This window comes from Ornithodoros turicata, chromosome 2 (assembly GCF_037126465.1).
Source record: "Ornithodoros turicata isolate Travis chromosome 2, ASM3712646v1, whole genome shotgun sequence".
In the NCBI taxonomy this organism is placed as follows: Eukaryota; Metazoa; Arthropoda; class Arachnida; order Ixodida; family Argasidae; genus Ornithodoros; species Ornithodoros turicata.
In genome coordinates this window covers 78,742,735-78,770,205 of record NC_088202.1, presented here as the reverse complement: position 1 = coordinate 78,770,205, position 27,471 = coordinate 78,742,735, and the positions used below count along the sequence as shown (strand labels likewise).

General features: G+C 44.4%; 2 protein-coding genes across 2 annotated transcripts in view; one reads left to right on the top strand and one right to left on the bottom strand.

Moving 5' to 3' along the window:
• The first annotated feature begins 6,275 nt into the window (after nt 1-6,275).
• On the top strand, nt 6,276-6,611 carry LOC135384816 (methylmalonyl-CoA epimerase, mitochondrial-like). Its single transcript, XM_064614001.1, has one exon. It carries the CDS (start codon nt 6,276-6,278, stop codon nt 6,609-6,611), a length of 336 nt encoding a protein of 111 aa, XP_064470071.1.
• Nucleotides 6,612-6,932: 321 nt separating this feature from the next.
• Nucleotides 6,933-27,471, bottom strand: part of LOC135385600 (INO80 complex subunit D-like) — a 28,533-nt gene continuing 7,994 nt past the window's right edge. Inside the window, exons 7-11 of the mRNA XM_064615021.1 lie at nt 26,750-26,883; nt 22,163-22,604; nt 16,818-16,991; nt 11,055-11,192; nt 6,933-9,898 (exon numbers count right to left, since the gene is read on the bottom strand). Of these exons, the coding sequence (XP_064471091.1) occupies nt 9,390-9,898; nt 11,055-11,192; nt 16,818-16,991; nt 22,163-22,604; nt 26,750-26,883 (1,397 nt within the window). The 3' untranslated portion in view covers nt 6,933-9,389. The remainder of the gene's footprint in view (nt 9,899-11,054; nt 11,193-16,817; nt 16,992-22,162; nt 22,605-26,749; nt 26,884-27,471) is intronic.

Sequence of the window (27,471 nt, the reverse complement as noted above, 5' to 3'; positions counted from 1 at the left end):
GGTGGCAAGTGGACTGGATGGGATTGAAATGGATACCTCACGCAATCTGCAAAACTAGTGGATTTTTGGTGCAAATTTGACGTGCGCCACCTAGGGAGCGTAAGGCACGTCGGGAACTGTCGTCTGCTTCCGTCGTTGTATCACTGCCGGCAGAACCACCTGCTGGGATAGATTCTGTCGTGGGTATGTTTTTTAAACAAATCTACATGAATAGTTTGGATATAAAAGGCAAGAGTGTTTATATCCATGAAATCCAGCAATTAAATATAAGATTGTACAGCACAGCGCCGTTTTTCTTATGGTTTCGTTGTGATCGCCGTCTTCACTAGGCCTAACACGTCGACAAAACGTATTATTTTCAGTTAGATATCGATGGATGAGCATAAGATGAAACTGATTTCCGAGAAACTTATATTAGGATGTACATTTGCAGCGTAAAATCAGGTTAATCTGTGAAAATTTTTTGTCACGAAATCGCTTCACTGTGTTTGTTTTGGTCGCCATTTTGGGTGGCAGTATGATGTCATGGCGACCCCCTTGGTAAAAAGCAATCCAATCAGAGGAGCGAAACTGTGATTGACAGGTCGAGCCTCTTTTTGTGACTCCTCCCAATGGCCAGACTCCCTTTTAATATACGGCTCTGGCAGTTCCCTAGGTGGCGTTCATGAAATTTGCACAAAAATTCCACAGCTTTTGCAGATAGCAAGAGATATCCATTTCAATCCCAACCAATCCACTTGCTACCCAAAATGGCGCTGCCCATGTTGGATACAGGGACAAATAGTGAGGATAGGCTGATTGATAGCGCCCCATATTTCAAGACTTCATTGGTCGCAGAGCCGTATATTAAAAGGGAGTCTGGCCATTAATAGGTCATGCCTATACCTGAAGCTCCATCCACTTTTTCAGCTTTCTGACCAATGAAGTCTTGAAATATGGGGCGCTATCAATCGGCCTATCGTCACTATTTGCCCCCCTATCCAACATGGGCAGCGCCATTTTTGGTGGCAAGTGGATTGGATGGGATTGAAATGGATACCTCTCGCAATCTGCGAAAGTAGTGGATTGTTGGTGCAGATTTGATAAGCGCCACCTAGGGAGCGTAAGGCACGTCGGGAATTGTCGTCTGCTTCCGTCGTTGTACCGCTGTCGGCAGAACCACCTGCTGGGACACATTCTGTTGTCGGTATGATTTTTAAACAAATCTACATGAATAGTTGGAACATAAGAGGCAACAATGTTTATATCCATGAAATCCAGCTGTTAAAAAGAAGATTGTACAGCACAGCGCCGTTTTTGTTACGATTTCGTTGTGATCGCCGTGTTCATTAGGCCTAACACCGGCGACAAAACCTATTATTTTCAGTTACAGGGTTATTCTAGCAAACGTTACACATTTCGATCGTACTATAAAAATAGAAGACTGCGTTTGGCCCATCCAAAACTTTGTAGGCTGATAGCCACTTGTCTGAAGTTTCATTCAAATTTTTTGTAAGTGATATGGTCATGTAGAAAAAAAATTAAAAATCAAGCAAAACCTCGCCCCATGCATTTTCAATGGCCTATTCCACACAAACACCGCCATTTTTCATTGTGTCAGCTTCACATTCATATCACTTCACACAGGTGGCGCTTCCTACAACGATGTTACATGCCAATTCTGATGTTATGCACCAATCCTCTTGTTCCAGTCTTGTTCTGTATGCTGGTGCCACCTGTGTGTGGTGCAATGAAAATGAAGTGCACACAGGAGAAAATGGCGGCTTGTGAGTGAGATAGGCCATAGAAAATGCATAAAGTGGAATTTTGCTTGATTTTTAATTTTTCTTCCACAGGACCATAATGCTCACAAAAAATTCCAACAAAACTTCAGACAAATGGCTGCCAGTACGCAAAGTTTGAGGTTGGATAAACCACGTCTTCTATTTTTACGATGCGGTAAAAATGTGTAACGTTTGCTAGACTAACCCTGTAGATATTGATGGATGAGCATAAGTTGAAACTGATTTCCGAGAAATTTATGTTAGGATGTACATTTGCAGCGTAAAATCAGGTTAGCCTGTGAAAATTTTTTGTCACGAAATCCCCGCTTCACTGTGTTTGTTTTCGTCGCCATTTTGGGTGGCAGTATGGTGTCATGGCGACCTCCTTGGTAAAAAGAAAACCAATCAGAGGAGCGAAACTGTGATTGACAGGTCGAGCCTCTTTTTGTGGCTCCTCCCAATGGCCAGACTCCCTCTTAATATACGGCTCTGATTGGTCGGAAAGCTGAAAAAGTGGGTGGAGCTTCAAGTATAGGCATGACCCATTAATGGCCAGACTCCCTTTTAATATACGGCTCTGGTCTGGAGCAGTGCCGTGTATGCCAAAGGGAGTCCGGCCCACGGAGGAGAAGTAAGGAGAACGAACTCTGCCGAGCCGCCGTTGAGAAAGCGTGGTCCCGATTCCTCGAGTCTAATTGTGGCCGCGGCGCGGCGCTCGCGCTCCGTCAGGTACTTGCTCCTCTGAAATGAGGTTGCTGTAATGCACTCTTTCAGATGTACGTGTGTGTCCAGTGGAAGCAGAAAAAAATATTTTGATAAGTAAAAACGCTTATCGTGTATCAAGGAACGATCTCTCCGTGAATTTTTCGCCTACAGTTTTTGTTAGTGCAAAGCGAGAAGCTTTTATTTTGGAATGCGGGGAAGCCGCCGTAAAGAGGGCTCCGCGTTGGCTGGACGGCTTGAATGTCTCCGCAAGCGTGGTGCTCTCGCAGTCAAGAAGCTATTCTCTTTTTTCTTTTTTTTATTTGCGATAAAACACGACACCCGAAGAAGCACAAAGGTTGTTATCCGACATCGTGCAGGATGGTACGCGTATTTACATCACCACCAACGCACGACCACGAGATGTACATTGATAATGGTTTGCATTGATCAGTATTAGTTCCCGGGAACACCTCGCAGTGTAGGGTAATGATGTCATTGGGCTGGTTAATCCGCATTTGCATTCTAGCTGTTGCACGAGAGCTTTGTCGCGTATGCACAGCGCTTTGGGAAACAGGAGCCTTTTGTCGTAATTGTGATTCATCCGCTGGGATAGAGAGTTACATATTTCGCATGCCACCATACACGAATTTAATACCAAGGTACCAGAACGCACTTCTGTCGCAGGCTTTGCACACGCGCGGTACAGGATTCAGTGCATGCGCTTTCCTGTTTCTCGAAGACGATTTTCATCTTGGTGTACCGGGGGGGGGGGGGGGGGGGGGGATCCCATATCTACTAGAATTAGGGCTTTTTAGCTTTTCTGGCAGGTATATATTGGTGGTGTTGCAGTATTGTTCCTTTTTTTTTGGTGGTGGTGGTAAAATATCCGGTGCAACGCTTTGAGCAGCATATGCTTGTACAGAAGTAAATTGAAACTGAACACCAAAGAGATAGTGTATAATGTAGAAGTAATGTGTTGTTCAAGATTTCAGTGTTCGTCAACATAAATTAGAGACTAGATACCGACTTTATTTTGTAGTTCCCAAAAGCGAGCGATTGGCATGCATGACAAGATATAAGAAACTAAGAGCCAGAACCTTCGGAACCGCACCGTGTCCCATCATCAGAGCGTCCCGCCCCTCCTTGCCCCCACTCACACACACAAAGGTGTCTTAACTGCTTGACACGTACGGAGATTAAACTTTCTCAGTCCCAGCTTATGCAACGACCCACATAACGCGCGATTCCGGAAAGATCGCATCTGGCGACTTTCGATTACACAGCTTCTAACTTTCTTTCTTCCCTCCTGACTTTCTTTCCTCCATACCACTCAAATGTGGCTTTTCGGAACAACGTTTGCTTCCTTTGGGGTATGTTAGCGTGTTAGCGCAGCGGTCAAAGTACGCGCGCACCACAGAGAGAAGGGCACGATACCCGAGACGGCCGGGGAGAAGCGACAGAGGATTCCGTCGGAGGCATTCGACACTACACCTTTGGCAATGTCAGATGTTTGTCTTACGTATTAAAGTTTTTTTTCTTCTTATTTCCGATTCTATTTCTATCGGACAGGTAGCTTCCATCAATGAGACAAAAACGAGGTAGCAGAAACCGAAAAAAAAAAAGAAAAGAAAAAATAATTGTAGCTGACCAGAAAATACTAACTCGTTACTGGAGACACCGTTGTTTATGCTTATCAAACAAACATTCGTTTTGAACGCTTTTTAGTAGAGTATTCGAGCAGAAACGGCGCATTGCCGTGCAGGCGATTTCGCGGAGCTAGTACCGGAGGGAACGCGAGCGCCGCGCCGCGGCCAACAATTGACTCGATAAATTGGGACGTCGTTTTTCAGCGGAGTTCGGTCTCCTTACTTCTCCTCCGTGGTCCGGCCATTAGGAGGAGCCTAAAAAAGAGGCTCGACCTGTCAATCAAACTTAGGCGCATTTCATTAGTTACTGTTTTCCATGGGAGCTGTCATGACACCTGATTTTCTCCAAAATGGAGAATGGTTCTTGGAACGGCGAAACGGAGATTTCGTGACAAAATAATTTCACAGACTACTTTAATTCCATACTGTGAGTATATATCCTCATGTACGCATCTGCAAAATCAGCTTCAACTTTCGCTCCGCCATCATTATTTACGCGAAAATGAGATGTTTCGTCGCTAACATTAGGCCGTGATACCAAGAAAATAGCAAGGAGGACGACCTTTATACGTAGGATTTTGCATCATATAATTCCATTTTATTTATATATACATCTTTGCTCATTTTTGATTCGATAGCGGCAGTCGTCTGCTACGAAGAAGCGGTTGTACCGCTGTCCTGGCCAATCACTTCTGCCAGCAACCATTTCTGCAATTCTGAGCCTTCCCAACCAGGGGCGGATCCAGGGAAGATCCTCGAGGGAGGCCCCCACTGAAAAAAAGAGAGAAGACGGTGTGGGGGGGGGGGGTCGCCCTGTAGCAGGAAAATCTGCCGGAATGGGGGGTAGAGGTATGTCTCGGGGGGGCCCGGGCCCCCAGGGCCCCCCCCCCCTGGATCCGCCCCTGTTCCCAACATGCCTCTCTCCATGCAGATGGCTTTGATAAAAGTGGGCGCAAAATCTGTTGTTTTGGTCTGCCACCAGTGATATCCGTTCCAATCCGAACCAATCGAGTTTCTCCAAAATGGTGGCACCCAGTTAATGAGGGTGAGGTATAAGTACTGGATGTATGTAATAATAGACAACAGTATTTCGACCTGTGATTGGCTAGATACCTCAAAAAGTGTGTGGAGCCTCAGGTATAGGCTGGTCCCATTAATGACCAGACTCCCTTTCGCATACACGGCACTGGTCTGGAGGGAAGAGCCGAACAGCTGCTCCTTGTGTTCCCTTCCTCCATGAAATACAACGCACTTACGGACCCATAGCCAGCGGCTAGTCGGTAGTATTTCGTCAAAGCAGGTTCGATGCTGTCTTTGTCGCATGTGCGTGCGAGCGGAGAGCTAGTAAAATATAATTGGGAAACTTTAGTAGACCGGAAGCTAGCAACCCGCATTGTCTTGGGATTTGGAAAGCGTCGACCGCGTCGACATTGACTCGGCAACCTTGTGGCAATCCAATATCCAATCCGATCTTTTGTAAAGCTGCAGAATTTTTCATCTGGCTTCTGTGTCTGGCTTGCTTGTTAACCTTTGGGTATATATCGTGTTCGTTTGTATTTTAAAGGTAGCAGAACTGTAGGTGTTATGAACACTGCTAAGAGACACAGGCTCTTCGATAGGATACACAGACTCACTGTATCAACTCTCCTTGGTCTGACTGTGGTGAGCTTTGCGGTTCTAGGCGTAAACACATACAACTTCGTATTGAATGCTAGACACAAGAGGCAGAAGCAAGAATTGTCAATTGAGAAGGAACTTGCAGAGGACGGCACAGAAAACCTTAGACTTCAGTAAACCACGCCGTAAGTCGTTGAAGTCTCCTCCCGTACAAGATGGCCCATTGCATTATTACATTGGTAGTGTTTCAGGAATCATGGGCACACTGAGAAGCGTAGCCTCAACATCAAGTTGCGCTAAGTCATTTTTTAGAACGTTCACCAACACACCAATCTGCAAGCAAACAGCCTGGAAGGTTTTGAGGCTCAACCATATCGCCATGGCCACACAAAACCTCGAGAAAATGACCAGATTCTACAATGATGTACTCCACATGAAGGTAAATTCCACCTATTAATTTGATGACCTTGTGCTCTCTGTGGTTAAACAATTTAGTGCTCGCAAGTAGTGCTTTGAAACACAAAGAGCCAGATCAAAAGTTAAGATGCTCATCTTCCACACACAGACCAGTGAACAGGTGCCACTTCAGTCACATGGTGTGACAACAGTGTTTGTGGAGGCAGGAAACACAAAGTTTGAGCTATTACGTCCACTTGGAGAGAAGAGTCCTATTGCTAGTTACCTGGAGAAAAATCCAGATGGTGGCATGCACCACATCTGCCTGGAGGTAGATGATATCTGGGCAGCCATTGAAGACCTCAAAAAGAAGAATGTACGAATGTTATCTCCAGAGCCTACTCCAGGAGCTCATGGGAAGCTTGTTATGTTTCTGCATCCAAAGGACTGTGGCGGCGTCCTGATTGAGCTTGAACAGGCCTAAACATGCATTGCTTGCTGTGTGTAGCAAAAACAATTTCTGACATTAATATAAAATAGATGTACAAACTGAGAGCCTTGTGCAGTTTTACACTTCACCGTACCAACGTGCTACAGCAACATCCACCCTTTTCTATAGCCAGAAATGCAGAAGCTCTCTCCAATATTGATCTTGCATCAGCAGGTGCCCTTCCTGGAAGTTCTTGGTTGGAGGTAATGTGGTCCTCACATTGCAAAGTCCCAAATAACCTGTGGATACTTTTGCATACGTTAAGGGAAACTGAGAAAGTGTGCCCATGAAGAGTGCAATATCAGCTTTACAGGATAAGTTGCAAGAGTATTTATTCCACCAGACTACAAACTTTGCCTATCAGATTGTGAGAGAGATAGGCTCTATGCCAATACTGCTGTTAGCTACTTTACACTTGAGATTACACTCCAATTAATAGTGTCCAGAGGAAAATAGCTTTGTACCTTAACATCTCAAGACACTGCTATTGCCTCGGTTTCCTACCAGATGTGGCTGATGGGTGGTAAGAACCTACCAGGCCTAAGTGAAACATACACATTAATAGGACATTACATGGGAAAGTGGACATGTGTTCCAGGGTGCCACATTGAGAAGCTCAGATTAAATCCAGGTACAGTGACAGTCAGACTAAGCACCCCATTTCACAGGCCTTTCAAAATGGTCACATTTGCAACGAGCTGTTCAAGAGAAGTTGCACCAAACTTCAAGATACAACTAGAGTTTACACAGTTCTCTACACCGATTGGAAAAACGACAGTCATGATGTCGGAGCTATTCGTGGCCCTTCACATCTGAAAGCATAAACCAAAATCAACAGTTACTGCAACGTTATTAAGACTAAAAGCTTTTATTGTTACACGGATCACTCCCTGCCTCTTGCGATAAACTCCTCTTACACTGACAAAAGTTATGTGCACATCTAACAACTTTTCTTTTTTTTTGTCCTCCGAGAGACTGAACGATTCAAACGAGAAACTCGGCCCTCAAGGAAAGAGAAGTATATATATATATATATATTTTTTTTTTAAGATCCATACATCATTTTCTCATCTTTTTGGATTCGGTGGCATGGAATTATTCTGCATCACTAGATTTAGTATAATTACGGAATCTGGAACAAATTCCTACAGTGAAGACTGGTTTGGAAAGAAATAAGGTAATTATCAATGGCAGTAGGTTTCTCCTTTCCTGCAAGAATGTATGTCACACAGCCAGTGGCTGAAGAGTCGTCTGGCGCAAGTACACTCCTAGTGGAACGCGAAAGGGCTTAACCCGGCGGATGCAACACTTCCATCAACAGGTACTGAACTGTATTTCCCCCAATTTTACTGCATTTGGAAAGGATATATGGAACCCTCATGTAGTGAACAAACAGAGCTGGTTGAATGTGTATGCGTTATGTGACCTATTTAGTTACACGGTGAGAGTTGTACTCTTTGCTTTGTTTTTTTTTTCTTTGTTTCTAGACGATGGTCAACAACAAACAGCAAATGACACACTATAAAAAACTGTACAAGACTCTGTTCTCATGAAAACAAACAAAAAAATGATGGTAAAGAAAACAAAATGCCCGATGCACAAAATGATCTCAATCTACCCTTCCTGCAACAGGAAAAGTTAAATGATGAGGACAACACCAACACGGCCATTTCAAACAGCAAAAAGTTCTTGTACCTAGCAATATACATATACACATTATACATATTTATATATATATATATATATATATACCAGCAATTCGCTTCACACATCGTCATGGTCCACAGCACATGGGAGAAGAAAAAAAAAGAGCCAGGGCCCAACAAGACAAGTTTTTGTGTGTTTCTCCATAGAACATTGCAACAAAATAATATTCAGTGAAGAGCCAAGACTATCAACATTAAATAGCTGTACAGAAGGTTCCTTACACTGATATTCCTTGAAATAATCCGCGAAAGTGCTTTAAGCCAGAGAATCTGCAGACAACCTACGCCCACTATGGAGAAAAGGAAGAAAGAGGTCTAACAAGATTTGAGATAACAAAATCATCACTGTACAGCATGTTCCATAGGATGTCTGCCACCCGCTCTTAAGTTTGTTTCTTTCCACTGTGCACAGATACACCAACGGTTGAGCACAACAGCATGGAAGAGAGAAGTATACCCGTTCCAACTCCCAGCTGCACGAAAGAATGTCTATTGGCTATAGGGGGGCAGGGTTGCAACAGTTGTTCCGAAACGCACAAGCACATAAATGGCATGCCATACAGCTGTCTATCCGGATACATGGCAACCAGATTTGCTATTCTTAAGCACCTATTGTCTGCTGTCAACACACACAGAAATCCATTACTTTTTTTTCTTTCTTTTTTTGAGAGCCACAAACAAAAAAAAACAAACAAAAAAAACAGCAACTTGCCTCCAAAGGCTAGTGAATGGCAAGCATGTCCTGATGCAGATCATTCTCTCAACGTTTCACGCATTTTACGAATTATATGTATTCTAGCACACAATATGGTGCTCTCACGGCAGCAACATCTATGTACGACACCCTCAAGATCCCTTGCACTCCATGACCAAAAGAAAGCACAAATGCCATCACACCAAGAAGTCATGCTGCACATTACTGAGATACCCTAGTCTCGCCGAAAAACAAGCCGCTGCCTCGTCCTTACTGTGGTTCACCGCACGGCCTACAGCTCAACCCAGAAGGATGCATCACCGACAAACAGCACACGTCAGACCCGGGGTTAGTGCATAGCACAGTGTGCTGCTAGGACACCGATTCTTGTGCCAACACTGACTGTTTAGAGAGAGCACCCTGGTGAGGTGCCTGCGCTCCCTGTGCGACTGGCGCATAAACAGTCTGGTCTGGAAGCATCCAAGTCTCTGCTGAAGTTACGGGCTGTATGGGAACAAAGCTGCCAGTTACACTGTTGGTGCTTGTCATGTCCACCATTGACACAGAGTGCGGAACGTAGGTGATATCCGCCGTGGCTCCCAGGTCCGATGTCAACATGGCTACAGTTCTGAGCACTTCAGGATTGTTGCTGCCCATGAGAGCTTGGGTCAGAGAGTTCAGGTCACTCGAGCTAAGCGGCAGATCAGGAAAGGCATCCAGTTCGGGCAGGTCTGCCACGTCCGCTGTTGTGGCGCCCGTTCCGCCCGACAATTTTGCCAGGGACTCACGAGCAAGGTGCACATCCTTAGAAACTGCAGCAAGTGCACGCTCTAACTCCTCTGTCTCTTCTTTACTGGGAACATACTCTCCATTCTTGGATTCTGCAAAGGGACGAAAAAAAGGCAAGCATTACATACAGATCACACCAAAGATTGGGGTAAAGAAAAAGGACCAAAACAAGGTTTCACACGAGGAAGAATTCAATGGAACATGCACAGTCATCCTTGCAGCTTTTTGAAGAAAAAAATGCCATCATGCTTCATGAAGTTCATGCTTACTCCATGTCCTTATAGATGGCTACGTCACATTCTTGACTGCACTGGCACAGAAATAGTGGAAAGCTTCCTTCGTTACCAGTGTCAAGTGTTTGCACTTTTGTTCATACTTCTTCTGACAGTCAGGCCATGTCCCAATTTTTTGTTTTCGACACGTCTTAACATAGATTTCTTTTTCAAACTGTTTGGAACACAGATCATGCAGAGTTAAATCCATGTCCCCCAATCTTTTAAGTTTTGAACTGAAGGGGTGTCTTTAAGGCACACTTTTGTTCCTGGGCTACAGGCATTATCCAAGAGTCTCAACTTTTTCGCAGACATCAAATCAAAATTCCCCACCCGCAACCTCTAAACTGCATGTGGAAGGGATGCCGCCCCTTCCTCAGGTGATGTACACAGAATTATCTTGGGCTAATGTTATCCCACACTAAACAACAACCACCTGCGTTGTGTTGTTCCTGTAGCAGTAGCGATTTCGTAAAGTAGGCTTCACCTATGCAGGGAAGCCCACTTTGGTGGTTGTGTCGTTCGAATTCGTGCAATAGTCGAATATTCAGAAAACTGAATATTAAATATTTGATTCACAAACTGAACACTTCGAGTGACTGATATTCGGTTCCAATTCAAGAACTTGAATATTTGCATGCCCCCAATTATTTCGGGGTGTGCATTTAGGGGTAATACATATTCCTCTTTTTGCCTCATTATTATTTATTATATTTTATATATATTTATTATTATATTATTATTATAACACTCCTCATGTGCCTCCGGAGGCATTTTTCTAAGGATCAGTAGCACATAACTGTGATCATTTTAGTGTACTGCAGCTGAATTGTTACTCTTGGAAGCCTTTATCCTATGACATGATATTCGATATTCGAAGGGCAATTTTGCAAATATTCGTATTCAATTCGTACTCTGAAATTTCAATATTCACACACCTATATCAAAGACTGCTCAGCCATGTGGTGCAACATACCTGCAAAGAAGTCGCTGAATGCATCGTCGGATATTTTATTGAGGACTTCGGTGAAATCATGCTCTTCCAGCAGCTTAGTAGCTTGGCTTGCTAGTTCTGCAGCATCAAGAGGCAGCTCCAGGGATTTGTCTATTGTATCTGAAAAAGAAAAGCACCACAGTCACACTGCTTCTTGAAACAAGCCTCATGTTCCTTCCAGACCGAAGTATAGAACAGATAGCATAGGTCCGCCAAGGAAGAAAATGAGAACCTGCAAGCACCATAGAACTGCTTGAAAAATACAGTAGAATCTCGATGATACCAATCTGTCAGGGTTTTGGAAGGTATTCGTGTCATCCAAAATTCATATGACCAGAAATGAAATAGATGTGCAGGAAATGCATACTTGCTATGTATTTGCTTTAAGTTTTTGACGTTATCTTTCCTGCAATATCGACCTGTAGACACAGTAGATGCCACACAGCACCTCGCTAGTCCGTCTTGTCCACCATGTCCAGGACTTTGCTGTTTCAAAGCCCCAGTTGCGGTGTTTCAATCAGGGAAGGATAACGTATTGGTAACGTAAAGGTATTTTCGTTACCGTTTCCATTTTTGTTACTGCTATATTTTAGTTTCCGTTATCCGTTTCGGATACCAGATTTTAATTTCGTGTTTCGTTACATTTCCATTACTGTTTCCAATAATGGAACGGCTGTTACAGAGCTGCGGGAGGACAGCCCGTCCGGCTCTGTCAGCACCCTGTTTTGCCCAAGTGCCGCTTTGGTGTCACGTGTGCACGCTACGCAAGTAATTTGACTTCGTTGGGATGTGCACATCTTGCAACATTTTTAAAGATGTGTAGGAACATGTCTTCAATCAGTCTTCTGTCTTCAGTCTCTCTGGGTCCAGCAACCCAAGATGGGCGTAACCTTCATCCAATGTCACATTCATAGGCGGACGCTCTCAGTAGTAAACAATACTGCCATAGCCACGATAAAATGAAGGAAGTGAAAAGAAAAAAAAATCATATGCTTTCATCCTCGTGCTATGGCGGAGTACAGTGCGTGTATGCGTCTGCGTATGAGTGCGTCTATGTTGTGTAAGTCTCATGTCTTGATGTCATGTAGGTAGGTAATGTCACGAGTAGGTAAGCAAGTGATTCACCCTCGATATCCAATATTGCGCTTTGTTTCCATGCTGTCGTGTAGTATTTAGAGCATTACAGGCAATGGAGTAATCAAAATGCAAAAATAAAATAAAAAGTCACTGAAATATCATCGCACATAAGTAATAGCCATTACCCGAATTCAATACCGGACGATAATTTTCGTTTCCGTTTCTGTTTCCGGTAATGGAGGACAGTGGTATATGTTTCCGTTATCATCTCCAATTTCGGTAATATACCGTTTCTGTTTCCATTACCGTTACCCTTCCCTGGTTTCAATTTCAACCATCCTGTGTTGGCAAGATGAAAGCAGCAAAAGATTGCCGTTTGCATTGATCACAACTGATTGTGCTGGCAAAGCGGTGCCGCTCTGTGTAGCGTCGGCAGCGTGGCATTTTTTCCAGCGCAAGCACGGGAGATGTGCACAGTGTCTCGCCTGTTTGTATCACCCACCACGGCTTTGTATTCGCAAGACATTTTCACGGACCCAAGTTCAATCAGTAATTGCCTTGGAACTGGGCAGCGCACGTGTGTGTGTGTGTGTTTACGTTTGACGCGAGGGTGTTTGGCACGCCTGGGGAACAACATCTGTCACCTCCTCATCTTGTTCGTATCACCCGCAAAGGCAAGGTAATGCGTTAGTATACTCCTAACCATGAGTACATGTGAAGAACCGGCATTCCGTCCGGGAGCCAAAAATAGTGTAATGAACTTCAGTACAACTAAATTCTCGATGTAACAAAGTATAGCATTTTTCTCAAATCGATCTCCATAGAACCTGATGTATTAGAGACTTCTATATAACAAAGTCTGTTTGCAGCAATTTCGATTTAACGAAGCAACACCGAAGAATATGCACCGCGCCAGCGGCCAAAAAACGCGGAGCAACGACATCGGCGTGCCATCTAGGAGAGGACCAGAGAGACTGCAGCTAGGTGTATGCAGGCGAAGGCGTAAGGGGGCATGCGTGGAAAGCACACGTGGTACGCGTCACGTGGGATCTCTCTTTTCCTCTCGTCGCCACCTCCGCCGCGGCTGCGCACCGCACACGTGTTCTTTCGCAATGGGCAAGTCCAATAAACAGAAAGCGCTTTCGTTGTAGGACAAGCAAAATATCTTGGACGTGATAGAGAAATGCGAAAGGAAGAAGGATGTCGTTAACAGATATGGCATACTCCAGATTTCGCTCTCGACGATCTTGAAGGCGAAGGACCGTATTCGTGTTGCATTGAAAGAACGGAGGAATACGTCGTGAAAGAAGTTGGCGGAAGCCTTCCAGAAGATGATGAGGAAGAGTAGCAAGCCATTAGATTTTAGCTGACTACTCTCACCCCTTATCAAGAAGAAGAAGAAGAAGAAAAACACAAACATGGTATAAGTGTCTACTCACGTCAAAAGCTAAGTTTCTGCACGCTAGGTGGCCATTTTCGAAGTGACAAAATTTCAGTTCAACGAAGAAAATCGCGGATTTGACAGACTTCGTTATATCGAGGGCCCTCAGTTTTCGGGGTTTATTTTTTGTGAAAATCGGGGGGGGGGGGGGGGGGGGGTAAATATCGTTTGAAAATCAGGACCTGCAAAACAGGGTAAAATCGGGTGATATACTGAAAAGTGATGTATTTTCGGGTGAAAAAAAAGGTACTTTTATGTGTTGAAGTTAATTAGTTAATAACTGGGGGTTTACGTCGGGTGAAAAAAAAGGTACTTTTATGTGTTGAAGTTAATTAGTTAATAACTGGGGGTTTACGTCGCGAGACAACTGAGATCATGAGCGACGCCACAGCGGTTGGTCTGTGGAGTGTTGAAATTAAGTGAAAGAATATTTATTAGGAGACTGGTAGATAATTCACTGTCTAACCACTAAGGCTTGCACTGGCCCGTGTGTATAAAAAGAATAAGTTGCATGTTCAGTAACGCATCATCCATCGACGAGCGTTGATATGCCTTGTATATCGTTGGCTGTTGCTGCATCCTCTTTACTACTCCACGTACTTTGCTGATACAAGATACTCCCTACAAGATTTGAAAGTTGGCTTCACCTAACACTTCTGTGTATTGCGTGCAAACCCATTTCAAGGAATGCCGAGCGTTGCTGAACTCGTTGTCTCTTCGCTGTTTAGCATGATTTTTCCTGATTCCTTTGCTATTTTTGGTAACAGCACAAGAAAGGGTCTCGTTGACGTCCACAGAAAGCACTAACAGTACAAAAATCCAACAATGAAGTTTTCAACTTACTTATTGACACAAGCTTTCATGTAGCAGACTACATTTCTTCGGGTGTACGAAACCAGGGTATTACTTTGGTTGGCGTTGCCATTCTGCAAGGTGGCTTCACCTCATTATTGAAACGGATTTTGAGGGACAAGGGAAGCTGTGATGTAATCTAACTTATCACTAAACTAACCAAGTTGATGATGTCTTAGGTTAGTTTAGTGAAGTTAGGTTAGATTAATAGGGCCATGGCCGCTTAAATAATGAAGTTGGGAGTGCGAGGCAAGCTGCCACAGCCGCACTAATCTAAAAAATATATAACTAAACAAAGTGTATGATGTCATAGGTTAAAGATGGCTTTCCCATAACACAAATAAATGAATCGAAAAATTCCGCTAAATCTACAAACGTACAACACTAAGTATTCATTGAAGTAGGCTTGACCGCAGTACACGGAAGTGTTAGGTGAGGCCAACTGTCAAATGGTGACGCCTACAAAGGGAACATTTTTCACGCTAGAAATCGGACCTGCATGCAAGTGTCCACAAATCCAAACCCGACGTGTTTTGTTTACTTCACCAGCAAGACGCGGCGCGGTCGGGAGCAAGTCGGGAGCGGTCGCACGATTGCCGTAGTTCGCACGTGCGCAGATCAAGTCCTTGGTTTCCACTTTCGCGAGCCCTGTTTACGGGCTTTATCGGGTTAAATCCGAACTATTTTGATGTAAATTGGGGTAAAAACGGGCTTTACCGGGTTTTACCCGAAAACTAGGGGCCCTATGTATAATCCCGAAGTTCGTATCATCCATGATTGTATCATCGAGATTCTACTGTAACAAGGTTTGTATCATAGCCTACATGGGCATATGCCGCCTACGGAATCTTGCCATTTTTCTCCCACCAATGATGTTCCACATCCACACCTGCGTTTTAGATCTGTCTCTGCATTGCTCACATCATTGTGGGCTGTGAATATTCCAAGTAATAATAACATGTCTCTGTAATACAGCGGAACCTCGCTAGCGCGTACCTGGCGGGGACACGAACAAAGTACGTGCAAAGTGGCACTATTGTCATAACCGAAAGTGATCAATTATGTCACTTCTCGTCACGAGAAACCCAAAAAACGCAAGCCGTGATAGAAGCCACCAATTCACGATTTTTACTTCATGCTCAAACGCGGAAATACGTGATTTTTGTTTGGCGATGCGCCGACCTCGCGGCGAAGAGGCAATCTTCAAAGTCTCTCAAGCCTAGCGCCAGCTCTTCCGTCAAATCCTGCTTCTCGGCGAACAGCCGCAGAACATCTAACACCAGCACGACTTCTGCCACTGTCGGGCATGGCACGTCGTCCTCTTCAGCGTCCACGTGGTCGTCATCGTCACCACCCAAGTTGGACACCATTTCGGGAGCAACAGCGGCGATAATGTCGTCGTCCGTAAATGATGTCTGATGTCACGACCTCATCGTCCACGTCTCTGAATATGCTAAACAGCACACTTTCGGAAGCACCTGCGAGGCTTGGCAATCGTACGTTTTTGCAGCAGGAACGAACAAGCGACGGACAACACGCTTACTGGCAGAGTCCCAAGAAAGAAAAATCCCAAGCTGACATGTGGTTCTGCATGACCTCACCAGGTCATCATGCCCCTTCTTTGTCCCAGAGAGAAGGGGATTACAGATAAGAAGGGGGAGATATGGAGAAGATTACGGAAACACCCTCCGCGTGTTAGAGAAGCTGACGGGCTTTCTTTTCCCGCGTTCGCAAGGACCAGTTTCCCAAGAACAGACCAAAGAAAATAGTACGCGATAAGCAACACGGGCGTCAAGAAATACTATGTGTAAACCGGTCATGAAATGCATTGAGTTCAATGGCTGTTCGGTCGGGGAATCCGAATGACTACCGCTAAACCGGAACTAGGGCTTATGCGGTTACGCGCTAACAGGGTTCCACTGTAATAACACAGTTGTAAAGGCAAAAGCATTAGAGAGTAAAAAATGAAGATAAGATATGCATGTGTCTGTGCACACTTGAAATCAACTTTTCAAAGAGAAATTTCATTTGACAGCCAATGTGAACAGCAATTTATGCACAAACAGTGTTTCACCATATGAACTACATTGTACGACATAAGCAGACATTATGATGCCACATGGCCTGGTTGCTAAGAGGGCTCATGTGAGGTGCTGTGCTCATCCTAATATCTGCACATGCATGTACAGATGGCAACATGCCATTACACAATGTTAGTTGCAATATTCCATATTTGGTTTTTGAAAGAATTTGTAAACTAAAACACTACCAGTTCTGCAACATTCTACACAATTTAAGACATTATGAAAAATTCACGTCTCTAAGAACAATATGCAGATGCACAAAGAATCGATAGGGTTTGGAAAGAGCATTACCAGGTGAAAATTGATTTTCCAGGTCTGCAGCCAGGTCGGGCTCCATTCGCTCAACGAGCTCTTTATGTGGACCATTCATAATACCACCAGTACTATTGCTGTTTCCTACTGACGTTGCACTGACACTCGCTGCCACATAGCCAAAGTTTTCCACGTCTGGACTTGAGGGAATACCTATAAAATGGAGAGTATAAATGTCAGTCAATGAAAGAATGACGGCACTTGGCTTGGACTAGAGGATGCAAGTGCATGTGGCCACAAAACATGTTTACCCAATGAACAGCTATGTGGACATATGGCCATAGATTGAGGATTCTAGAAACCTGCACCCGGCGCAAATTTCTTTAGGTGGGTGCTACAACATGCCTGTTCCGCATGCAACCTTTTTATTTGTCGACATACTGTATTTACTCACATAATTTGCACACTTTTTTACTAAAAAATGACTCAAATGTTGGGGGTGCGCAAATTACGCGAGGCATTAACAAGACGACATGAAAAACATGTGCAAAAGCCATTAAAAGATGGGCATTCAGGTGAATAATACCGTAGAATCTTGATGATACGAATCTCACGGGGTAGTGGAAACCATTCGTATGATCCAAGATTCGTATCAAAAGAATTAGTGAAAGAGGTCGGTCATAACGATTTTCTCTTTGTTTTTGGCCAATGCTGCTGAAATTTGCGAGATGATTCAAAAGGCCCAGCACGTGCTTTCCACGCTGTTTCTAAAGCGAGCTTCTCCTAAAGCACACATGCGTTAGGTGAAGCCGCCTTGCGGAATGCTCACACGTAATGTTGCCAGAAGTTTTCCTGATATGTTCCCTCCACGTGTTCTGGTTGTTGTTCTCCTAAGCCAGTGGGATGTCACACAACTTCGCGGTTTATTATTGCGAGGGGGGTCAAAAGGTCAAAACAAAGATAAGATTCTGTGCCCTGTAATCCCTTTTATCTTATCTCCTTCACCAAAAGGAGAGTCATTGCTTGCACTGCACTGTACTGGGCATCTGTACCACCGAGGTCGTTAGAAATACCAGCCTTAAATAAATACCAGTCACGGGATAACGCGATGATGTCACGCACGAAAGTAGGAGTGCGCAAATTACACAAATTTTATTTTCACAGCTTTTTTAGTGAAAAAGTAGGGGTGCGGAAATTATGCGAGTAAGTACGGTAGTTCGCGATCACCTGCTGCCATTTGTGCTCAACACCTGCATCCTTTGGGAGGTGCTGATATATTTGCTGGTTCTAAGGTACTATGAGACAAGAAAGACTGCATGGACAGAGATGGGGATGTTGGTTATCTTCCTCATCCTGGCATCTAGGGCTAGCTGTGCCTAAGGAACACCAGCCTGAAAACGCTTGATTTGGTAATGTTCAGACACAGATTCTTATGCATTTTCTCTTCATAGGGAGCCTAACTTTTTCACTGCCATGGGTCGTGCAACGTGTGTGCAAGCACATTCACTCAAGAAGACCTATCCAAAACAGAATGTTTCTACGTTCAAATTAACATCTAATTTTATCAACAGAAAAGTACGGAACTTTACCAGGGCCTTCGAGTACAACTGGGTTAAGCAAAAGATCAAATTACTAGAGCTGTGCGAATAGCAAAATTTCCAGTGCGAATCGAATACGAATATTTTTGACACAGTGCGAATACATTTCAAATATTTACTGGTGGCAGTTCGAATATATTTCGAATAGCATATTTTTGTAACAAGCGTGACCAGCAGTGGATTGCTACTACTTAGGCGTCGGTTTTTCTGTCTGAATAATATTCAGAGAAAGAATCCCCTATCCCAGGCATCCAAACGTGCGTTATGTTGCTGGAATGAATTGCTTTAAGTGGCATGGTGCTGCAGTGCACACCCCTAGTTTCAAAACTTCCTTTGACAAGCAAAACTACAGTAAATCTCGGTTATAACAGCCCCACTTATAACGAATCTTCGGTTATAACGAATGCCTCACGAACGACCGTCAAAATTTGTATTGAGTCTATGGAAATTGCCCCCGCCTATTATGAACGAATTGCCGGGGAGCCTTCGGTTACTGCGACCGAAAGAGCTCCCTCGACCACTGGAGAAGGCGAGCGCGCGACGTCAGACGCCCGCGGATTTGTCAGGCGCCGCTTGCACGTGACCTCGCTTTGCAGCCAATGCGCTGTCACCATCAGCGCGCGCTGCACGTGCACCCGTTTGGCCGATGATTAAGGCGTCATGGATGCAGGTGAAGCGGGAAACTTTGCGAAACTGCTTCAGAAAAGCTGGATTTGTTCATCAGGCACTGGCTACAGACGCCGATCGTGAAGTGGACTTTGGTGTGCGTGATACCGACACAGAACTTTGGGACAGAGCAACGGCTGCGAATCTGACTGACGGCTGTCAGTCTTTCGAGGAGTTCGCGACAGCAGATGACGACGCACAGGCCGTCGCGGACTTCAGTGATTCGGACATCATTGCCGACGTGCGCCCGCCGCCAAACGAACTTTCCGATGACGATGATGATGACACAGTGTCTTCCCCTCCTTACATTTGAACTACAGCGGAGGCACTCAAGTACGTTGCTTCGCTCCGCGATTTTGTGTACGCGAAGGCGCTCGCCGCGGCCCACCTGGACCACCTTGATGACTTAGAAAACGCTGTGATCTCCGCAACTGTGTATAAACAGGCGCCATTAACGATGTATTTTCAATGAACGGTATACATGACTCATGTTTCTTACACTGCTGGCCTTTTGGATCAAATTTTTTGTCCATTCCATTTATAGCGAACTTCGGATATAATGAACGGGTTGCGCGCGACCGTCGAGTTCGTTATAACCGAGATTTACTGTACTCGTACAAATATGTCCCTGTGTTACTGAAGACAGTTTCAGGGTCTGCTACCACGTTTATTGAGGACTGCAACATACATTATATTCTGGTAGCTACAATAGCATAGTAATGGATATAGTCACTTGTATGTTGGAGCTCTGTGCTTACAGACGTAGGTAGGAATGCACTTGAGCATTACAAATTATCATGCAGGAAAGCTAGCTGTTGTGGACCGAGTGAAGTTCTTCGAGAATGAACGATGTTTCCAGACAGCGAGAACAGACGCTCACTTGATGCAGATGTGGCTGGCACTGCTAAATATTTTCTTGCCAGTTGTGCTAGTTGTGGGTACCTGTGCTGACCGGTCCTGTACCACCATTCGCAAGGGTTCTCATCATGGTTTAGTGGCTTCTCGCTTGTGTAGTTTGCCACCTCAGTATGTGGATCAAGTTCTGTGTCCTCTTGATGTCTTACAAGGATGTCAAAGCTGTGCCAGAAAGATGTGCTCTTCACTGGAGGGCCTTTGGCTTTGGGACAGCAGTGTTGAAGTGGGCCCCTTCAAATTTCCCAGCTCGCTAATTACCAAGTTCCGTAACCACATCTCCACCACTGCATGGTCTTCCTTGTATATAACAGACCTGTACCTTGGGCCTACAAACATAGCCATGCTAGCAGTCTCGTCCAGTTGGTAATCCGGAAATCGTATCTTGAGACTTTTGATTAGGTTTTGAGCAAATGCAGATTTTTCCTTTTCAGCAACACATTTCAGGTGTGCAAAAATGCAATACAAGATAGGTATCTGAGAGGACAAGGTACGATACTGGTCACCTTCAACAGTTCTTGTAGCCTCGGCTAAGGGTTCAAGGTCATTCAAGGGTTCAAGCAACTCTGAGCTTGAGAGTTCATTCATTGGCATATCATGGGAAGCAAAGTCAACACTTATTGCTGCCCTAAGCTCAAGCAGACGGTGAAGCATTAGGTACTCGCTGCTCCATATTGTTTCCACATCTTGCTTTAAATGCAGTGGCACACTGCTATTTTGTTTCTGATGGTCATCTAATCGTGCCTGGGCCAGTGTATTATGCTTGTAGTGGTCTGCTATAGAACTTGCTTTCTTGCAGATCTCTTCAAATCCTACCGTGCTTTGCTTTGCATCACTGATCACTAGCTGCAGGCTGTGTGCCATGCATGACCTTTCATGCCACGTCAGGTTCCTGATAGCAGCCTTCATGTTACGCGCATTTACTATAACGATATACACTGTGCATGCTTCAGCAGGACTGTCTCATTCTTTCACCAGTGCTTCTAAAGCTGCTGCAATTCTGCTTTCAGTGTGCTTCCCTGGAGAGTGAGACATGTTCAGATGGTAACGCTTCATGGAGAATGCAGTAGTCAGGAAGTGGCAAGTCAGGCTGATGTAAGCCTCATTTGCACATGATGTCCACATGTCCGATGTGAAAGAGAAGCTTTCTATGCAGTCTTCGAAAGGTTTGTGCAGCTCCTCCTGTACTTTCTTCCTGGTGTCTCTGTAAAGTGTCGGTATCGCGACCCAAGAAAGGGTTGTTCTCGAAGGCAGTACGTATTCTGGGACGGCTTCATTCATTAGTTCATGGAAGCCCCGATCTTCCACAAGTCTGAACAGCTGTAGGTCGATTGCAATCATTCACGCAATCTCACCGTCCAGTGCTTCCTTTCTTCGCGCCGGCAGTCGATCTTTGGTCTTCATAGTTTCAGATATTTTTTGCTGAGTTGTGTGCTTGCACTCTTTGATCTCCTTCTCATAAGCCTTAAGGTTGATTTGTGCCGCTTTAAATGGTTTACAAGACCGGACGTCGCACCCGTTGGAGTGCGCAGCACTGCGCCGCACGTTTTACAAGCTCCAGCTGTCTTGGAATAGTCAAAATATTTCAATATGGCACTCCTCCTTTTTGCCAATGGCTCACCCGACGCCTCCTGCTCTTGCATGGACAACGGAATGGTCGTGCAATCGTGAAAGACAGCAAGGCTTTCGCCACAGGCACGCGAAACTACTACGAATCGAAACCGCGTGCTAGATGGATCATGGCGTGATGATGATGATGATGATGATAGCCACAACGAATGGCGATGCCGATGGGGCTGGTAGAGCTCTGCGCCTTGCCAATAACGCAGTCAAGAAAGCGTGTGACCATAGCTGTACAATGGCGCTAATTTTGACAGAGAACTATTAGAAAAATATTCGAAAATTTCGAATAGATGAAATTCGGCGTGAATACTTTCCAATAGAGTAAACTATTCGAATCATATTCGAAATTTCGGATATTCGCACAGCACTACAAATTACCTTAAGTCAAATTAAAGGAAGTCTGCTACAGTTGCAATTGTCAGTTATCGTTTCTGCTGTTTCAGTGCAGCACGACTTCGTTTCTTACATCAGGATGCTGACACAGCTACTCGCTGAAGACTCAAACTGGCTCACGAAATTACATGCGCTCCATGTACCATAGGGATGCTAAATACCCGCAAAGGTCCTTACTCGCAAAGAACTTACTCGTTGGCAACTGATGATGGCTAGGAATGAGGCTTTCCCGTTCTGCCTTTATCACGGAATTGGGAGCCAGTGGAACAGAAGCTTGGGAAAGACCAACTTCCATCACGGGCGGTACTTGGACAGGCTCAAAGGGAGGCGAGGAGGCAGAGGAAGAAGACGAGGATAGGGATGATGAGGAGGAACTTGGAGACGGTAGGGACCTCAGTGACGCAACCGGAGGAAGTGTCGGTAGCCGCTGAGACCCCACGCTTGTTGCTGCTGGTATGCCTTGGTCGAGGCTGGCTGCGGAGCTGTGAAAGAGTGGTGTAGGCGAGGGACGGAGGCTGCCAGATCGAGGCTTCTTCTTCTTGCCCCGCTTGGGCGGCCGTGTCAGTGCAGGAGGCTTGGATTTCTTCCTAGGCTTCTTTGGCTTGGGTTCTGATGCCATCTTGTTGTAGTTATCCTAGAGAAATACGACACCGTTACTTGGGTGCCAGCCAGCTGAGTACCAAAGTCACCTCTCAATGTGAAGCAACCACAAAGACTATAGACAAACCACATTATGATATACTACCACAATCAGGCATAGAAACATGAATAAGCAGGCTGACTAGGCCGAAGGAGGTATAGTTTTTGAGAACAGATATTGGTTCAAGTGGAAATATACCACAACGTTGTGTGGTGAATCTCCAGTAGCTTTGTATTGTCTTCAAGGGCTCAAGAAAGCTGACCTTTTATTCTTTATGATATGCCAGCATATCCTGGTAACTTAGGCTTAGAAAACAGGGTTGCAATGAATTTTTTTTTTAATTCCACGTTAGCGCCACGAAGCAACTGTGGCTATGAGCGGCGTACAGATGTGTACAGATGGAGAGTGGACAGCAGGAAGGAGTGGGGGACAGGGGGGTTAGTATGCGTCACTTAGTATACTTCAGGGGGAACTGTGCCAATATTCGCCTGGAAAGTCTTCGGAAAACCCAGGGAAAACCTCAGACAGCACAGCCGGTGACAGGATTCGAACCCGTGTCACCTCCCAGTCTCGGCATGAAAAGAGGGTTGCAATGAAACAACTGAAATATGGCAGTGTTTGTCCGTTCCAGTCTCAGAACAGTTATTTTCCATCATGGGTTGTAATTAAAGTCCCTGAATACTAAAAGTGGCGACAACTCCTCTCCCCCCCCCCCCGCTTCTCTCTCTTCGCCTCGACACTGGCGCCGCCTGGATTGCTGCACTGTAGCAGATGACAGCCATGTTATAGCAGTGTTCAGGCAAGCAGAACATTACTGTTTGCTTTGTCTGCGTGTTCTGGATATGTTTTCGTCGAATGTCCTCGTGAAATTTAGTCCCGCTATGAAAACTGAAGTGTCAAGGGAAAAATAATTATACAAACGCACAAACTAAAGCGCCTACGTATTTGTGGCAATGAGCAGATACATTGGAGTGAGGCATCACACGCGTTGTAGATGATGACCGCTGGACGGATTATTATTTATCAATTTTTACAAACTCCTCATTGAAGAATCTGGTGAAATGGGCGCCCTTATACTCGTTTGCTTGTTCTAATTTGCTTCTCAGCTGTTTGTCGTTTCAGAAAACATATACTGTAAAAAGAAGTCTCTTTCCCATAGTAGAGACATATCGATGGCATGATGTAGGAGTAGCTGTCATAGGGCATTGCTTAAGTAATTAGGCTGTCCTTTATTAAAGCTTCGATAAGCCATACTTTGGGTTAATTCGAACCATCTTGAAATTTTGTACTGCCTGCCATGTCTTTAACGTGTTGAAAAGCCGCTCGATTAAAATAGCACCCTTGCTCGGTCCAAACGAGTTGGTTCAACTTGGTTCAATAAAGTCAAGTGGTTGGGACAAAAAAGTAACTGTCAAAAAGGCATCACACATCAACAGGAATTTCAACGAATGACACTGTTCTGTGAGGTACGTTGATTTCCAAACAGGAGAACGGTATACTGTACGGTCAAATACTCCGCACTGTTTTACTTTCTCAAGAATTCGTGCAATGTTCACTCACCGCATAAGCGTGACCCATTCGTGATATGGTCTTGAACACAAACAAAAATTCACTACAGCGGTGCAACCGGACACAAAGTGTTGCTACGCGGTGATGATGAAAGCTTTGCACGACGCCAGCATGTGTAAGCTAAGATAAAAGCAATGAAGGTGTGTACTTAAGAAAACTGAAGGGACTGCAAAGCCTTTCCTATGCAAAGCTGAGATGGTGGCGTTCCCTTATAAATACCCTTGCAGTGAAAGGCAACGCAAGAAGTTATTGCCTTCACCATATCAGGTATGGCACCCGAACACACAGCAACTAATTTTTGCATAAAACACTGACAGGGAGACTCAGAAACAAGCGCCGTCGTATACAGGGTGTCCCAGAAAACGTGTCATTGAATTATAATTAGAGCTGTGTGAATATTCAAAATTTCGAATATGAAACAAATATCTGATGCTATTTGCAACCTATTTTCAGTATTTGAAATTTTCGAATACTTTTCGAATAGTACTGAAACGAGGTATTGTTATCACCGCTCTGCAGTGGGGCTTCACCTCATTACATCCAAGAGTTAGGTGAAGCCCACTTCACATTACTGCCATTGCTCTTTTAGTGTGTGGCTCCATTGTGCAAGTCTGCTTCACCTCATTACACTCGAGCGCTAGGTGAAGCCCGCTTCACACTGTTTACAATATTCTGTCACTAAAATCTACAAATTTTGTGAGCTCATGGTCAACACTATACACTGGGCATTGCAAGTTCCAGTAAATGTGCTCCCAACTTTGAGAGTTGTGTTCAGTAACGGATGGAAATATGTGGAGCTTCTAAAAAAAGTATAGGAAATTCACAATGTAAACATAGAAATGAGGAGATGCATACAAAGCAGGCTGCATGGAACATATTGACGAACTCGCAATGCAGTTCATCTCTCTAATGCAGTCTACCACACACAACACACAGGGACCCTTCTGTCACGATACATATCGTGACATATACATATATATACATATCGATACATAACATGACATAGTCGGGGCATCGGAAAAAATAGCCGGATATCATGCTTTTCGGGGCATCGGACCATAACGCGCGATGACTTCTTGAGCGCAATCGTTCTCAGTCCGACGAAAGGAGGTTCCGAAGCCAGCCCACAAAGTGATGGTAGAAAAAGTAACAGTTCCTAAAATTGGGAGAGGGAAAGCATTATCCCAGCAAAAGTCGGACGTGATAAGCCGTGCCTGTGTTATCTCTTTTTGCGATGCCGGGGTGGGCTGGGTTTCCAACCTCGTTTCATCGGACTGACAAAGATTGCACTGAAAAATTCATCGTGCGCTATTCTGTGCGACCTCCGTAGAGCATGATGTTCGGCTATTTTTTCCGATGAGATAGCTCCTGAATATCCCTGTCATTTATCATCAATTTGAGTAAATTAGGCGTGCTCTTCACATTGGTGGGGTAAAACAGTGACCTTTACTAGGGAAATTTCCGACTTAAGCTCGCAAAAATTTACATAATTAAACTTACGTTACACGACATTCACATCAGGAGGTGGCAAAAACCCAGTAAGAACAAATGCCATTGACCGCATGACTCTAGGTGGTGTAGTTTTTTTTATTATAATTCAATGACACGTTTTCTGGGACACCCTGTAGATTGCCATTGGCACTCCCTACATCTTCCTGCTTTCTGCAGCCAGAATGACGGCTATGACAGCAGCTCCGCACCATGCGATAGAGAAAGCCCAATAAAGAGGCAAGACGTCGTGGACTGCGAGAGAGAGGGGGAAAGCGGCGACCCTCAAAGGTTCGTGCTACTTTTACTAAGTATAGGGACTTTAGTTGTAATGCTAAAATGTGCTGTTGGTGTTACAGCACAAAGTTACACCAAAACGAGAGCTTATCAATAAGGTGGTGACCTACTAGTTCTGTGCAAAGGGAAGGTAGCTACCAAATGGGGAAAAAAAAAGTAAACCCTACATGCTGATATAGACTGTGAGCTGAAACTGAATCATATATTTTCCAGATCAATAAAAATAATGCAAAGATGTTATAACTACTAACACATAATGATACTGGTGAAGGCCTGGTGAGAGGAACCAGTAAAGCACATGGTGGGGGCAATAGTGTTACAATAATTGTCATATCAAAACAGAAAAAGTAGAGCAAGACCAAACCCCCTTAAGTTTACATTCTTCAGTTATGTCCCTTATGTGGAATGCAGCACCATTTAATAAAAGTTGCTTCAAGCCACTTCCTCAGGCCAGGAAAAAGCTAAAGCTATTATGCTGAATTTTTACTGCTTCACCTTCAATATGGACAAAGGGCCTTGTGTTTTGAGGTTTTATGTTTTCTGAAAATCAGGGGTAAAAATTAGGTTTTATATCAGGAACTGTAAAACAGGGCAAAATCGTAGAAAAAAAGAGCCAAATTGGCACTCAGCCAAGTTAGTTTTCCGGGGCTTCTCAAGTTTTACCCGGGCGACTGTGATGCAAATCGAGATAACAGGGGAGGGCTAGAGCGGGCTTTACCAGGTTAAACAAAAGGCCCTATGTATACACAACTCATAGTGTGCATGATACTGGGAAGCTAACATACCCTCTTCTTGGCATGTTCCAGACACAGTGGTAGCTCATGGCACATGTCAAACACAGGTATACAGCACTGGGTGTTGTCTGCAAATTTGGCAGTGCAGTGTTCAAATAACAACTGGTCAACATTGTACATAATGTCTATAAAATAAGTCAAGGTCAAACAAACATGTTCACTGGGAGAATAGTACAACTGTTAAAGGGGGATGTGGCAATTAGAGCTAACTTCCTTATTTATAGTTCAAACTCAACCAAATTTGGTGTGCTTATGTGTTTAAGTACCAGTATCTCAATGCAACGATCTGTTTCGCAATATCTCTTTCACTTATTGAGTTATAGGCAAAAGCATACTATATAATGAGCCTCTTAATTGATTAATTAATTGTGTTGAAATTTCACAATATTTTTATGTCAAAAAATTACTAAGGGCCTGCCCTATACAATAAAGCTGTTAGTTTTCCCCCTCATCTCATTTATTGTTAGCCAAAGCTTAAATACCCCTTGTCCTGTTTTTCTACAGATATACTGCTTGACAAAAAGGGCCCTACGAAATTTTCTGTATGAGATAAATCGTAACTAATAGCTTTATTGCACTCCTCAATGTGTCTAGATCTCCATGCAACAGACAGGAAGCCTCTATCTTCAATCGTATAGATATGGTGAAGCTCACCGCGAAAACAATCGGATGCAAATGAAAGGCTGGGAAAACCAGCTCCAAAGTTTCATTTG

Bases quoted from the DNA above. Each gene is read 5' to 3' on its own strand.
- LOC135384816 (XM_064614001.1), top strand. From the start codon at position 6,276: ATGCTCATCTTCCACACACAGACCAGTGAACAGGTGCCACTTCAGTCA.